The following is a 14,929-nucleotide window of genomic DNA, read 5'->3' as shown; positions in this document are numbered from 1 at the left end:
TAACGAGTGAACCGTCAGCTCGTTCAAACACACGTTAAAGTCCGTTTGGCTCGACACCACCGAACAGAGGCAGCAATATAACACAGCTAACATTAACAGTGCAGTGAATCCTGCTTGTGCCGTGATGTTCAGGACTGCAAACCGAGCAGCATCACTGACTTTCAGCATCACATTCTCTGTAGGATTAAGGTCGACTATTGTATCGTATATTTTAAAGTGAAGGCTTTAGAACCAAGTTAGTACAAACATCACTAATGTCACATAACTTTGCCGACATGTGCCCAACAGTAATGTTTTAATGTTCTTCATTATTAAACATTCGCACATAAATAAGGCTCTCCAGCTACACATAACAAGGTGTCAGTTTTAAAGTTAACACAGCAAGAGTCAATTGAGCCCAGAAATGAATTGTCCATGGCTGACTGTTATTGCCCAAACTCATATCTTCTTTTTCCTTTACAAACATAAATTCAGAGTTTTTATTCTCAGTCCTTGGTTCATTTAACTCAGTAGCAGTTAAACTGGATGTCTCACACTCACCAGAATTACATTGATTAGTCTTGGTCATACAGGCAGAATTTACTTCATTACAGCCTCTTTGTTCATATAATCAAATCAAAATGTATTTCTATAGCACCAAAGTGCTTCACAATTAGCAAAGAACAGAGAAAACAATAGAGAAACAAATACCGATAAATGAGAAGACAATGTATTAACATAAAAAACAAACAAACATAACAAACATAAAACAGGCCTGATGATAATCAAACTCAACTTGAATTAAAAGCCAAGGTGAAAAAAAAGTTTTAAGATGCAATTTAAAAGACTGAATATTCTCTGAAGTACGAATCTCTTCAATGAAACTACTGTACTACACTGCTGAGTGACCGTCTTCTGCTCGTCAAATACATGTCATTGCAATGTTGACTCTGTGCTAACTTGCATATGCCAAATAAAACTGAAACTGAAAGGCTGCAGATAGATAAGAGTGAGAAATAAATTGCGTTCATGTTTGCAATTTTGTCTTGTTACACAATATTTGGAATTAAATAAAACAAACAAAACACTACATTTTAGGAAATATTAGTGGGTGTTTTCGTGTTTGGTATTTTCTACTACTTGGACACTAACGTGGCCGTCCAATGAGATGACGGTGCCAGAAGTGGCCCGCGGCTCATTTGAGTTTGAGACCCCTGCTCTAAGAACTCCAAAGCGCTTTACACTACATCCAGTCATCCACATTCACACACTGGTGATGGCAGCTACATTGTATCCACAGCTGCCCTGGGGCGCACTGACAGAGGCGAGGCTGCCGGACTTCATTAAGCTTCGTTTAATGACCAAAAGAACGAGATCGTGGATATAAGTGGCAGAAATTAGCTTTCTCCGAATGGTGGCTGCCCTCTCCCTTACAGATAGTGGCCTCCTCCTGAGTGAGGTGTTCCAGGCATAATAGCAATGTATATTTTATTGAGAAACTCGTCTCTGCATTTAACCCATTCATTCAGTGAAGCAGTGGGCAGCAGTGTATAGGGACAGTACCTTGCTCAGGGGTACCTCAGGGTAGCCGTTCGGGGGATTCGAACCCCCAACCTTCCAACCATGGGGCCACCACTTTACCTACTGAGATATCCCTGCTGCATGTCCTGCTAGAAGGAGGCCCCGGGGCAGTCCCAGGACACACTGGAGGATAATATCTTTAGACTGGCCTGGGAATGGCTGGAATTAAAAGTTTAAGTTCTGCTTAGGCTGCTGCTCCTCTGCGACTCAGCACCTGCCCCTTTCTGATGGATGCCCCATTGAGGCAATTTTGTGTGTGTGTGTGTGTGTGTGTGTGTGTGTGTGTGTGTGTGTGTGTGTGTGTGTGTGTGTGTGTTTTAATTACAATTTTGCTAAAAAAAAAAGAATCTGGCTTGCATCAGTCACATGATGACCATTAACCAATGCCCACTCATGACAGCAGAGCGAGCTTTCAAAGAGAATGGGCGTTCTGGAGAAATAGAGGAAAATGCACATTAATTGGGAGACACTGACTGATGCAAAGAAAACCAGGGTGTACAGTGTACACTGTAGTCTATAGCACCCAGGAGTGTTAGGTTATTATGCACAAGATGGTAAGCTGTCTTCTGGCAACTGTCGAATTGAAACAAACGAGCGTGCTGTGTGTGCAACAGCACGAAAAACATTACTAAGGATGCAACGATACCAATTTTTTCAAACCGATACGATACCGATACTTGGATCTGAGTACTTGCCGATACTGAGTACAAAAACCGATACTTCTACCACACACACACACACGCAAATGCAATGAATTGGAAGACAGGTTTTATTTTATTCTTAAAATAAAATCTTAATAAAAATGACCACAAAAAATTTCAAGTGAAAAATAAGCACTTCTGTTAAATTATTGCGGAGTGTCCACATTGTAATTTAACAAAATATCACTGAACTATTGGCACTGTCTCGAGCTTTCAGAATAATAAATAAACACTTCTGTTTGGAATAAAATAAACTTTTAAATTGTTGCAGAGTGTCCATATTGTAAACGAACAAACAAAATAACGAAAGTATTTGGCATTGACGAACAAACTCCTCATCTGCGCGTGGATCATCAGTCCACTGTGCCGTTAAACTGAGGACTGACATCGCGCACACACTGCTGTCTTTACCTCTTCAGAAAGTTTTGGCACCATTATCTCCCTGATGTATGGGCGGCTGGGAATTTCATATCGCGGCTCGAGTATGCTGAGAAGACGGTTCAATCCTATGTTTTCCACGACCAGCATTGGCTGGTCATCCAGAGCGATAAAATGAGTCAGAGTCTCTGTTATTTTAACTGCCTGTGGATTTTCTCTTGACATTTTTCGTTGCTTTTCCAAAACCTGAGTTAAAGTTGGCTGTTCCTGTCCACACTGCTGACATTTTGTTTAGCCTAGCTACAGCAGCCTCCAGTTTTTTTTTTATCTGGAGCCGCCAGTCTCACTCGCCTAACCCTGTGCCTGTTTAGCGCTGGATGTCCCCCTAGTGGCCAATCTAAAAAACTACAACAGAAATGACATGCCACCCTCTGACTAAAGAAATAAGTTTGTATCGGTTCATGGTATCGGTTAACTTTTACGAGTATGAGTACACACACATTTTACAGTATTGGCCCCGATACCCGATGCCAGTATCGGTATCGGTGCATCCCTAAACATTACCTGTCCTTTTATTAACTGTTCAAGTAGTGCTGGTCATAGCTGCTAGCTACCTGGGTAAGGGTGTCATGGGTCTGTAGCTCTGTCCACCAATACACCCTGTATTTGTCATGATAAACTGATCAGCTGGCAGATTAGAACACAGTATGCAGGACTGAAACTCAAAGAGGAGCTGTATTGTTGGAGCTCACAGAAAATTTAAAATAAAGCTGGAATTAAAGTGAAAACACAGGAGCGCACAGCATGTAAAAATGAGGGAGAACATGATAGAGAACAGAGAGACTAAGACAGTGGCTCTACATGCAGGGTTATGAGGAAATGGTAAGCAGCTGGGAATACAACTGACAAAGGACACAAAACTAAACAGTACACAAGGAATAAAGACAAAACAAAACAGGAAACATCACAAACCGTTAGAGACTGAGACTGAACTTGACGCAGACAAAAAGGAAACAACCATCGAGACATGACTGACTGGAAGACAAGACTAACTACTGAGACAGGGCAGAGACAGACACGAGGACACAACTGGGGGAATCACAAAAGGGAACAAAGAAATCTATAACAAACAAAATCAGATAATGAACTCACAATTCAACTCCAAATTCAAATTCTGGTCAAAGATCCAGAACCATGACTGCATGGACTAAACATGACAGGAGAATGCCTGAACCTGTGTAGAAACTGTGAAAATGTTTGGGGTGATCCATGTTCACATGTTTCCAACTGGACTGTGTCACAGTGTCATGTTAATAATATTTTGCAGGGCGATGGCAGGACAGAGGCAGGGCTGCTGGAGTTTGAAGCTCCTGGTCATCCTCAGCCTCCTCAGCCTCACTGAAGAGTTCGGTAAGAGACTACAGCACTACAGATGACCACACATGTGCAGACAAACACACACTCATATCGCATACACAACTTTCTCTCTGGTGTGCAATGTTACCAAGTGCAGTTTTTCCTAATATTTTTTTTCTTTTCTGCCTGTCCCGTTTGGCTCTTTTGCATCAGAATTATTGTCTAAAGGCGAAGAAAGATGCCCAATGGATTTACTTTACCAAATGGACCATCCGGGCCTTGCCCTATTGGTCTATTTGATTCACCTTTTATTGTTTATTTTATTTTACTTTAACCTGCTAAATACAGGACAGACTTGACTGGGGAAAAGAAAGGGGAGAAAGTAAAACAGCGGGGAAGAGGAACGGTGATAAAGGGCAAAAAAAACAAAAACCAACAAAAAAACCAGACAAAAAATGCATATATCAATCACCTGGATCACCTGTTGAGAAAGAAAAAAGAGAAAACCAGCAAAAAAACAGAGCAACATCATGGCGATGATCTATGTGAATATAACAGTAAATACTAAATATTAAATATTATTGTGCAGCACGTAAGATCGACAGTTTTTCCTACTATAACAGAGCGTTTTATTCTTTTTCGTATAGTACTTTATTCTGTTGTATATTTTATTCATGTTGTTTAGTTTGTTATAATATTTATGTTGTATTGTGTTTTTCTTAACAACAATGAAATTTTGTATTTTAAAACAAACTGGGAGCCAGTGAACAGAGGCAAGCACCAGGGAGATATGTTCGTGTCTCTTTGCACGTGTCAGGAGACGAGCTGCAGCATTCTGGACCAGCTGGAGCCGTGCTAGACACGACTGGCTGACACCTACATATAAAGAGTTGCAGTAGCCCAGTCGAGATAGGATAAAAGTGTGGATTGCCCGTTCTAGGTTTTTAAAAGATAGTGCATCTTAGGGGCATACAAATCCAGTGTAGAAGTGGTTCTCGGCCAGAACCAGGACTTAGTTCCCCATCCCTAACAAATTGCTGAGCTTTAAACTGTGTTTCAATGCTTTCAGAGGTGAGAGATGATGAGTGGGAGGAACTCGGCTCTGACATCGCTGCACTGCATCAACTCCAAGGACTGTCTGAACATATGTTTGATGAAAAGCTTATGAACTCCTCAACAACCAGGTATCTTATGGCTATTAACAGCTGTTACTACATTAAAACCCCTGTGGGTATCATAGACATTGGTTATTAGAAGCACTGTGTGGCTCTTTCAGTGCGAGTGTCATAGAAGCATTTAAATAAGCCTTGTCACATGTGGAAAAAAAAATAATATTTAATATCAGGGGGCAAAGGTTACTGAAAACATGAGCTATCTTGGCTGTCTCCTAGTGGAGATCTTTTTTTCTGCTCCAACACAGACAAAGCAGCATGCACTGGTATCTGTTATATAAAATAACCAGTCTGGTGTGTTCATGGCCTCATCACTCAGTAGGAAACTAATTGAGAAAATGTTTTAGGGAATATAGTTTGCTGGAGATGCAATATAGCGCAGTGTGCCAGAGACAGGAGTTGAATTCAAAAACAGCTTTAATGCCAAAGTCTTTTTGAAAAAACAGAGGTGGATGCAGGAATAACACACAACAACCTGACGTCTAGTGAAACCACAGAATAAGGGTGGAAATGACAAAGGACAGGAGTTAGACTCTGACAATAAATACACAGCATGTAAGGAGGGGAGAGGAAACAGGTGGGAACGAATCAGACAAGATGAGACAAGGAAGTAGAACTAGAGAAAGACCCAATGCCCATGACGAAGAATGCACCTAAAAATTTGAGACTTAACTTTGACATTTACTACTTGCAACCACAGCACACTGCAACTTTTTCAAAAGTAAAAAAGTAATCCATAACAAAAAGTATAATGCAGAATGTGTTTCATTTAGGGGAAATGGCTACCACCTGTCAAGATTTGGAAGATCTGTAAAAAGGTAAAGAGGCTTTCAGTCATTTACATTTTTTAAATGGTGTTTAGCGTGTTTAAAATTGCTGTCTCAGACCTGGATATTTCATGTCCTTTGCAAGTATTTGTAAAATAATTTGGACAGTGCTTCACAATACACTGGATTTTTTTTTTTGTTGAAATACTTGGTTATTAATGAGCCAAAAAGTCCATTAGGGGTCATCACAGCAGCTCATCTGCATCCTTTTCATACTGCGTCCATATTTTCCTTTGTGACACCAACCCTCTGCATGTCCTCCTTCACCACATCCATGAAGCTTCTCTGAGCTTCTCCTCTTTCCATCTTCACATCCTTAGGCCAGTATATCCACTCTCCCTCTGCATGTGTGCAAACCATCTCAGCCTCAGACTTAACTTTGTCTCTAGACTGCTCAACATGAGCTGTCCCTCTGATCTACTCATTTCTCATTTCCCTCTGGGGGAGGGGTGGGGGTGGGGGGTATGCCCAACTGCGCTTTGTTGACTGTTTCAGACTTTAAGACGCCGTGTATCTCAAGAAATGGGGAGATGAACTGCTTTTTGTCTGTTTTTGAGGGTGGGGGAAGAGGCACAAGGGTTGATATAAGCCAGCGAACTCCTTCCTTGAGCCTGACACCCCGCCTATATTCTTCTAACGGCGTTACTTTTTTCAGTAATGAGTAATCTAACTAATTACTATTCCTATCGTTACAACGCCGTTACAGTTACTAACAAGAAAATGCAGTCGTGTTACTGTTTTTCAACAAACAGACAGTTGAAGCTGTGTTCAGCTCGCCGCATCTTATATCAGCTGTGCGCGCTCCCGCGGCGGCAATCACTTTCTGCCTGACGATCACTTTTTGGCACAACACCTGGAGCTAAGGGGGCAAAACAATCGCATGAGTGCTGCTGAACAAGCTAGCGAGCTAACTTCCTGCTAACTTCTAACTCCGTTAAATGTCATAAATTCCGTTTTCATGGATGCCTGGATGTTAAACTCAATTGTTACACCTGGTAGAGCAGAACGCTGATCATTGTATTACAGATGAAAGACTTTAGACAGTTTTTCAACTCTCAGTAATGCCACAGTGATCGTTTGATATATGTGTAACGGGTGTATTAAAAAATAATTTATATTTCACCAAAGGTCCATCCTGCAGTGTTATCTCGCTTTGTCAGTATTGGTTATGTATATGTATTTATTTATATATGTTTATTTTCTGTATTTATATTTTGGGAGCTTTTATTTTGTTTATGTGACCTTTGACTTCCCACGAAGTCACTTCCTGTAGCTGCGCGCTATTTTCCTCAGTCGCCGAGAGGCCCCGCTGAGGAGAGGTGAGCATACGCTAGTGTTCTCAGTTACAGAGCGAATAAACACAGTTAAAGTAACTAAAATTCTGGGAGAATAAATCCACCCAGCTGGCAAAGTGAGAGCTGACTCCTCTGGTCATTCGCACAACACAACGCAGAGAACTAATGGCAATAAGAGTTTAAGGCCAGACCGGCTACAGTGGTGCCGTGACCCGGATCCACACCACTTCAGACTTGCTCATCGTGGTTCGTGGAGACGCGATCAACATCAGTTTGGTCACCAGAGGTTGCTGTAATGGACAATTTAATGTAAGCTCTGAACACAAATCCCAAGCGTTCGAGGAAACACTTGCACCTTTTTTTTTGGACTGTTGTTTACAAGGTAAATTTAATTCTGCTGTTTGCATTGTGCATATGTTATAACAATGGATGATGAAAAAGTTTCAAGTGACGGGTTCAGCTTTGCCATGGGAAGAGGGAGGGTAATTGAGGGGTTGCCTAGTACACCTGTTCGTAGTGCAGGCTCCCCAGCTTTCTGTTCCACTCGCATACTTGGTTGCACATCTTCCAGTAGTGGTAAAGGTAACTCATTCTCAGACCCTTCAGCCACAGCAGACCCAGCATTAAATGACCTGATAACACATATAGCTCAACAGGTGGGGCAGACCATTAGGGATCAGTTGAAAAAGGAATGTGGGGAAAGGGATGACGGGGCCGCACAAGCTCAGAGCAGTGTAAGCCAGCCACCCAGCGAGCCCACTTACCTTAACCTGACTGGGGCAAAGCTAGTCCTGCAGTCAGATGTGAGAGAGCCTCCAGTCTTCAGAGGAGATGGGTCGGATAAACATACAGTCTGTGAGTGGGAGGAGCTGATGAGAATGTATGTCAAGAAGCGAGCAACACCCCTTCAGGAACAGTACCAAGAAACAATGTTCAAGTTGATGGGCAAAGCTAAGGACATTGTAAGAATAACCCTGAGAAGCACCCCATCGTGAAAACCTTGTGAGAATCCAAATGTTATATATGACATACTGAGGCAACATTTCAGTGACATGACATATTCATGTATGCCTATGGCCGATTTCTACAGCACAGTTCCAGTGCCAGGAGAAACTCCTGTAGAATATTGGGTCAGACTGAATAAGGCAGTTGATGCAGCAGAGGAAAGCCTGAAGAGACTCGGACGGCACATGGAGGATCCCTGCCAGGAGGCAGCCATGATGTTTGTGAAGTACTGCCCTGATCCCACCCTTGCTGCTGTTTTCAAGTTCAAGGCATCAGATAAGTGGACAGCCAGTGAGATTCAGGAGCAGGTGAATCGGTACCAGCTTGAGATGAAAGAGCGTATGCTCCCCAGGTCTAAGTGTCTCACACCAGTTAAAGCTAACATCCAGACCCCTGCAGCTGATGGTCTAGCGACATCAATGCACCCGGGAGAAACACAGGTGCAGGCGGGATCAAATGAGACAGTAAAGTCCCCTTGTAATGACAGTTGCCTGAAATTACTAATCAGCCTTTTTGACCATGCTTTATCGCAGAATAACCAGGTTGCAGACAAACAGCTTCCTCCAGGTCAGACCCGACCCAGATGTTGTAGAGTATGCCAGTCCCCTGAACATTCTACCCTTGTGCATTGTAGGCAGAAACACCTATGCCTTGCATGCTTTGAGCCAAACCATATTAAGAGAAACTGCCCTCGTCGCTCACCGATTCAAAGGCGCCCTGCCTCCCAACCTAATGACACCCAGCCTTTAAACTAGCTGGCCCGCATTTGGTGAGGGGATGTGTGGGCACAGATGTTGAAACCCTCGGCAGTGATGACGTTGAAAAGCATTACATTAAAGCATGTGCAGCTGCACCAGATGGTGTTAAGGTGGTAGTACAAAACACACAGAGAGTTGGCCCGTTTGACAAACTGTTTTACACTCCTGTCAGCATTAATAACAGACACCACATGCAGGGTATGCTTGACTCTGGTTCCATGGCGTGCACACTCAGTGAGCAAGCAGAACAGAGTATGCTGAGTGAGAATACACTGCCAGAACCCACTCCCCTGCCTCAAGAAATAGTGCTAGTAGGCTGTGGTGGCACACTTACCAAGCCCAAATGCATGTATGAAGTTGAAATGAAACTGTATGGAGAGACCTGTATTGTTCCCATCCTTGTAGTGCCAGGTCAACGTGATGATATAATCATTGGCACAAATGTCATCCGGTTTCTCATGCACCAGTTGAAAATAACCAATGACTATTGGCGCCTCGTGTCAGGTGGCGGTTGTCCCCCAGAGTGTGAGCAGTTTCTTGACCTCATGGCTAATTCATCCCGAGGGAGAGGTGAAGAACTCCCAGACAAGATTGGCACAGTCAAGCTTCAGCAGTCAGTCACCTTGTTAGCAAGACAAGAGCATCTAGTCTGGGGCAAGCTGCCGAGTAATGTTTCTATGTCACCAGGGAGCACAGTGATTGTTGAAGCCACTTCATCAAAGTCCATGCCACGTAACATCATGGTTGGCCGCATCATAACGCCATTGTGGGGTGATAGGTGGGTTCCCATGAAGGTCACTAACCTGTTGGATAAACCAGTCACCCTGAAAAGAAACAGTAAGTTGGCTGACGTGTCCCCTTGTGTTGCTGTTGAGGATTTTGAAGTTTTCCAGGGCACCTGTCGACCCCAGAAATCTGTGCAGGAGGAAGAGAAGGATGATGCCCACCTCACTGATCTTAAACAGAGACTAAAACAGGTTGGGCTCAGCGAAATTGATATTGACCTGTGCCATGTTGGTCAAGGGGGGAAGGAGAAATTGGTTAAAATGCTTGAGAAGTACAATGACATTTTCTCCAAGCATGCACATGACTGTGGCAAGGCCGAAGGCTTTGTACACCGCATCAGGCTCACTGATGAGAGGCCATTCCGCCTTCCTGAAATGGAAGAACAGGAAATCATGCAAGTAAGACCCTGAGCAATTCACAGAAAAAGTACCCAGCCCACAGGCTAGAGTTTTTGGCATTGAAATGGAGTGTGTGTGAGAAGTTCAGTCACTGGCTAAGAGGTCATCCCTTTACAGTGTGGACAGATAACAACCCTCTCACCTACATCATGACAAAACCAAGGCTTGATGCTTGTGAGCAGCATTGGGTGTCCAAGCTTGCTCCTTACACATTTGATCTGAAGCACATACCTGGTACCAAGAATGTCGTAGCTGATGCTCTCAGCAGAGACCCCTTTGCAACAACAGTCAGCCATAGGCTGATCACAGAGCAGTACAGTCACCTCCTTGCTGAAGCTGAGAGTGTCAGTTCTGAGGGAATACAAAATGCATTCCGGTTGAAGGTCCAAGGTCAACGCGTGGACACACCACCTTTCCGCACCACAGGACTGCAGACGCCCTCGTCTCAGCCTGGGTGTGATGTTAAGGCAATCCTGGATTTTCACAGTGAGTGGGATCTGGCTGCTGAAACAAGGGCTGTGGAACTGTTCCAGTCTGTTCAGGACCTAGTGTGGCCAGGACAGGAGTCATTTCCTGTGTCCACACTAGAGGAACTCCAGCATAGCCAGGAACTTGATCCCAGTATTTCAAAGATCTTACCATTTGTCACAAGGAGAAGGCGACCTTCCAGGCGTGAAAGGGCAGGATTTGATGTGAAAGCCATGGTGTTCTTTAAACAGTGGGAAAGGCTTAGGATCCAAAATGGAGTTCTCTATCGGATCACAAAGGACCCCCTGAGTAAACAAAGGAGACATCAGTTTGTTTTGCCTGACAGTCTCAGAGCAAAGGCACTGAATGGTGTCCATGATATTGCAGGACATCAGGGGCAAGCGAAGACTTTATATCTGGCAAGACAACGGTTCTTTTGGCCGAAGATGGAGTCTGATATAAAAGAGTATGTCAAATGCTGTCAAAGATGCATCCTGGCCAAAACACCAGAACCCTCTGCTCGAGCCCCACTTGAGAGCATCAGAACCTCCGCCCCTATGGAGCTGGTGTGTTTGGATTTTTGGAGTGCGGAGGCAAGCAACGCTCAGTAGATGTTCTTGTCCTTACAGATCATTTCACTAAGCTAGCCCATGCCTTCCCTTGCACAAACCAGACTGCAAAGCAGGTGGCTAAGAAACTATGGGACCATGTTTTCTGTGTGTATGGGTTTCCTGAGCGGATTCACTCCGATCAGGGGGCAAATTTTGAAAGTGAGCTCTTGGCAGAACTGCTCAAATTCTCAGGGGTCTCCAAATCCCATACTACGGCATACCATCCCATGGGCAATGGAGGGACTGAGAGGTTTAATAGGACACTTGGCAACATGCTTAGGTCCTTGCCCCTCAGAGTAAAGAACAAGTGGCCTCAACAAATACAAAGTCTGACATTTGCATATAATGCAACTGTACATGAGACCACAGGTTTTGCCCCATTTCAGCTCATGTTTGGCCGCATCCCGAGGCTCCCCGTTGATGTGATGTTTAAACAGGTGCTCTGTGATCCTGTAGTTGTGGATCAAAAAAATTATGTGAAAACACTCATGTCACATCTTCATGAGGCAGCTAAGATTGCCCAGACTCATGCCATCAAGGAACAAGACAAACAGGCAAAAGGATATAACAGAACAGTAAAGGGCACTCATCTGAACATAGGAGACAGAGTACTCATTGCCAATAAGGGTGAAAGAGGAAAGAAGAAACTTGCTGACAAGTGGGATGCAACAGTGTACACAGTCAGAGACAGAAATCTGCAGACTCACACATACAAGTTGGAAGATGACAGAGGCAACATAAAGGTGGTACATCGCAACCTGGTTTTAAATATCAGCTTCCTGCCAGTAGTGACTACTGAACTGTGTGACACTGGATCAGAGGGAGGGTCATGTGCGTCAGACCAGTTAGATTCCTTGGATGAGGAGACTGCAGAGGACAGGACCAGTGCTTGGATCAACTCAGATGATGATGAGAGTCAGGAGATCCTGAGTGAGGGACTCTCAGGATTGGGCAAGACAAGTCAACAAGCTCCAGAGGTGGTTGCAGGGGATTCAACCCAGTGTTCCCTGGTAGGAGAGGACTGCCCAGACAGAGACACAGACTTGGACAGTTTGGTAGCAGAACCTGACTTGGACCTCCCGTCTGTGTTAGACACACTTTCAGAAACTGCACTCACTCACTCACATCCATCAGACACAGATCGTGATGCACACACCAAGCCCCTATCAGTAGTCCCTGTGCATGTCGCCGACACGCAGATGCCTCCAACGGATGTATGTCATGATGTGGGTCCACAAGGACAGCCACGGGCAGGCCCGGACAATGTTGTCATGACGCGAGCTGGCCGAGTTAGTAAAAGAGTTAATCGACTCATTGAGTCCATGGTTCAAAAGCCTTTTGGCTTTAAGCGTTTGGCAAATTCAGTTAGCAGAAGGTCTCAGTCTCTTCTTACGCTGTTTTAAGTAAACCCAGGTGTTTAGAGATCTTTCTGTATTTTGATTCTACGGGACAGTATCCTTATGGCACAATTAAATACATAGTGTGTTTTTAAGGTATTGATGTGTGTGGATGGCTGGGAATGTGTGTGGTGTAAATGGCATCACACTGATCTAAGAAAGGCTGAGGCCTGATCACCCTCATGCTCTTTCTGAACCTATCTGGTAGGTGGCTTATACAGCTGATACTAGAGCTTATAGCTCGGAGGTTTAAACCCGTGCCCAGGAGCCATAAATTCTGTAGATTTGTCCCTGTGTTCCAATTAGATTGTTCACCTGACTGTTCTGGATTTTGGTGAAATCTAGGAGGGGTGGATGTAACGGGTGTATTAAAAAATAATTTATATTTCACCAAAGGTCCATCCTGCAGTGTTATCTCGCTTTGTCAGTATTGGTTATGTATATGTATTTATTTATATATGTTTATTTTCTGTATTTATATTTTGGGAGCTTTTATTTTGTTTGTGTGACCTTTGACTTCCCACGAAGTCACTTCCTGTAGCTGCGCGCTATTTTCCTCAGTCGCCGAGAGGCCCCGCTGAGGAGAGGTGAGCATACGCTAGTGTTCTCAGTTACAGAGCGAATAAACACAGTTAAAGTAACTAAAATTCTGGGAGAATAAATCCACCCAGCTGGCAAAGTGAGAGCTGACTCCTCTGGTCATTCGCACAACACAACGCAGAGAACTAATGGCAATAAGAGTTTAAGGCCAGACCGGCTACATATGGACCTGCAGCGGAGTTTAAGCCCAGACACGGCTAGTGACGTCAGACTTAAAGACCGGATAAGGAGCTGGCTCGCGTTGTTCACTTTAAAGAGTCGGCTCTAAGAGCCGTTTCGTTCGCGACCGACACATCACTACACAACACCTGGAGCTCAGGGGGCAAAACAATGGCATGAGTGCTGCTGTTTGACTGAGGAAGAATAAAGGAGTCGTGGTAAGACAATCACATGACCACTTAAAGACAAAGCAACAAGGTGACATATACCAGGTTTTAAATTGTGTTGATAGGCCAGTAAAACCAGAGTCATGATAAACAAGATATACGCGGCGTTTTTTCCTCAATAGTTTCGTCACGTTTGCTGTCTAAGGACAGCGCAGCGAGCGCTCTCTGCTTATGAGCAAAAAAACCCTGCCCTTTCGTGTTGGTGGAAAAATGCACCATGGCGACCAATCAAAAAATGATATGGCAACATGACATTTGGTTGCTTAGAAAGAGGGGGAAGTTTTAGGAGTGGCGTGCTGTCTTGTGTAGTTAGCGTGTAGTGTTGTGGATAGTTTTGTGTTGTGTGTCAGAACAATGAGGCGACTGCTGTCTCCAGGTAGAAACAGCAGTGACACACCTGCTGCTGTCAGACCTGCAGGTATCAGGCTGTGATGTTGTTTGCAGAACTTGTGCATAGGATTTTAAAACTGACATTTTATATTTGCATTTAAAGTTATGAAATATGATTCAATAAACATGTTTGTGGTTGTTACAGTAAAAAAATATCACTTTTTTCTACTCAGATTTTATGTTTTTTGTCTGATTTAGATCAATTGTGTTAACACAGTTTGTCAAAATGAAAACACGACTGTAAATTCAGACACGTGAGGTTGTGCTGATGAGACCAAACAAGGCAAATAAATAGTTTTTAAAGGTGAAATGTGGAGGAAACATCAGAAATAGTTAAAAATGGCCAATTCTACCCTGGACCCCAGAGGGTTAAACTTTTTTTTTTTAAAGTAACGTAATAGTTACTTTTCAAGTAATTAATTACTTTTAGAATATTGTAACTCAGTAACTAACTCAGTTACTTTTTTGAAGAAGTAACTAGTAGCTATAATTAATTACGTTCTCAAAGTAACTTGCCCAACACTGGTCATTAGTCAGCTGTGTACTCACTGGTCTGCCATTATCATCCTCATCAGTCTGTGTATTTAAGTCCTTAGTTTCCTCCAGTTCATTATGTTGTTGTCGTCGTCCCTGTGCGAGTGTCTTCAGTTCAGCCAGCCAGTCAGTCTTCGTTCATGTTCTCTTCATTCATCCACTATAATCTTCTCTCATCGCTAATCAATGAGTCCTACGTTTGAGTCCTCTTTTCCTTCTCTCCACACCACGAAGCCCTGACAGACACTGTTACTGAACAGTCATGAAAAACTTTAATAATACTGTTTGTTTAAAGAAAACTTTAACA

General features: G+C 43.5%; 1 protein-coding gene across 1 annotated transcript in view; it reads left to right on the top strand.

Moving 5' to 3' along the window:
- The window catches only part of LOC101472502 (uncharacterized), a 57,046-nt gene that overhangs the window by 29,333 nt on the left and 12,784 nt on the right, over window positions 1–14,929 (top strand). The window contains exons 3-5 of the mRNA XM_004566642.3: window positions 3,967–4,049; window positions 5,065–5,179; window positions 5,941–5,985. Coding sequence (XP_004566699.3) covers window positions 3,971–4,049; window positions 5,065–5,179; window positions 5,941–5,985 — 239 coding nt within the window. The 5' untranslated portion in view covers window positions 3,967–3,970. The remainder of the gene's footprint in view (window positions 1–3,966; window positions 4,050–5,064; window positions 5,180–5,940; window positions 5,986–14,929) is intronic.

Source organism: Maylandia zebra, linkage group LG2 (genome assembly GCF_041146795.1).
Source record: "Maylandia zebra isolate NMK-2024a linkage group LG2, Mzebra_GT3a, whole genome shotgun sequence".
Taxonomy (NCBI): domain Eukaryota; kingdom Metazoa; phylum Chordata; class Actinopteri; order Cichliformes; family Cichlidae; genus Maylandia; species Maylandia zebra.
The sequence above is the reverse complement of the archived record's forward strand: the minus strand, read 5'-3'. Positions and strand labels throughout refer to the sequence as shown.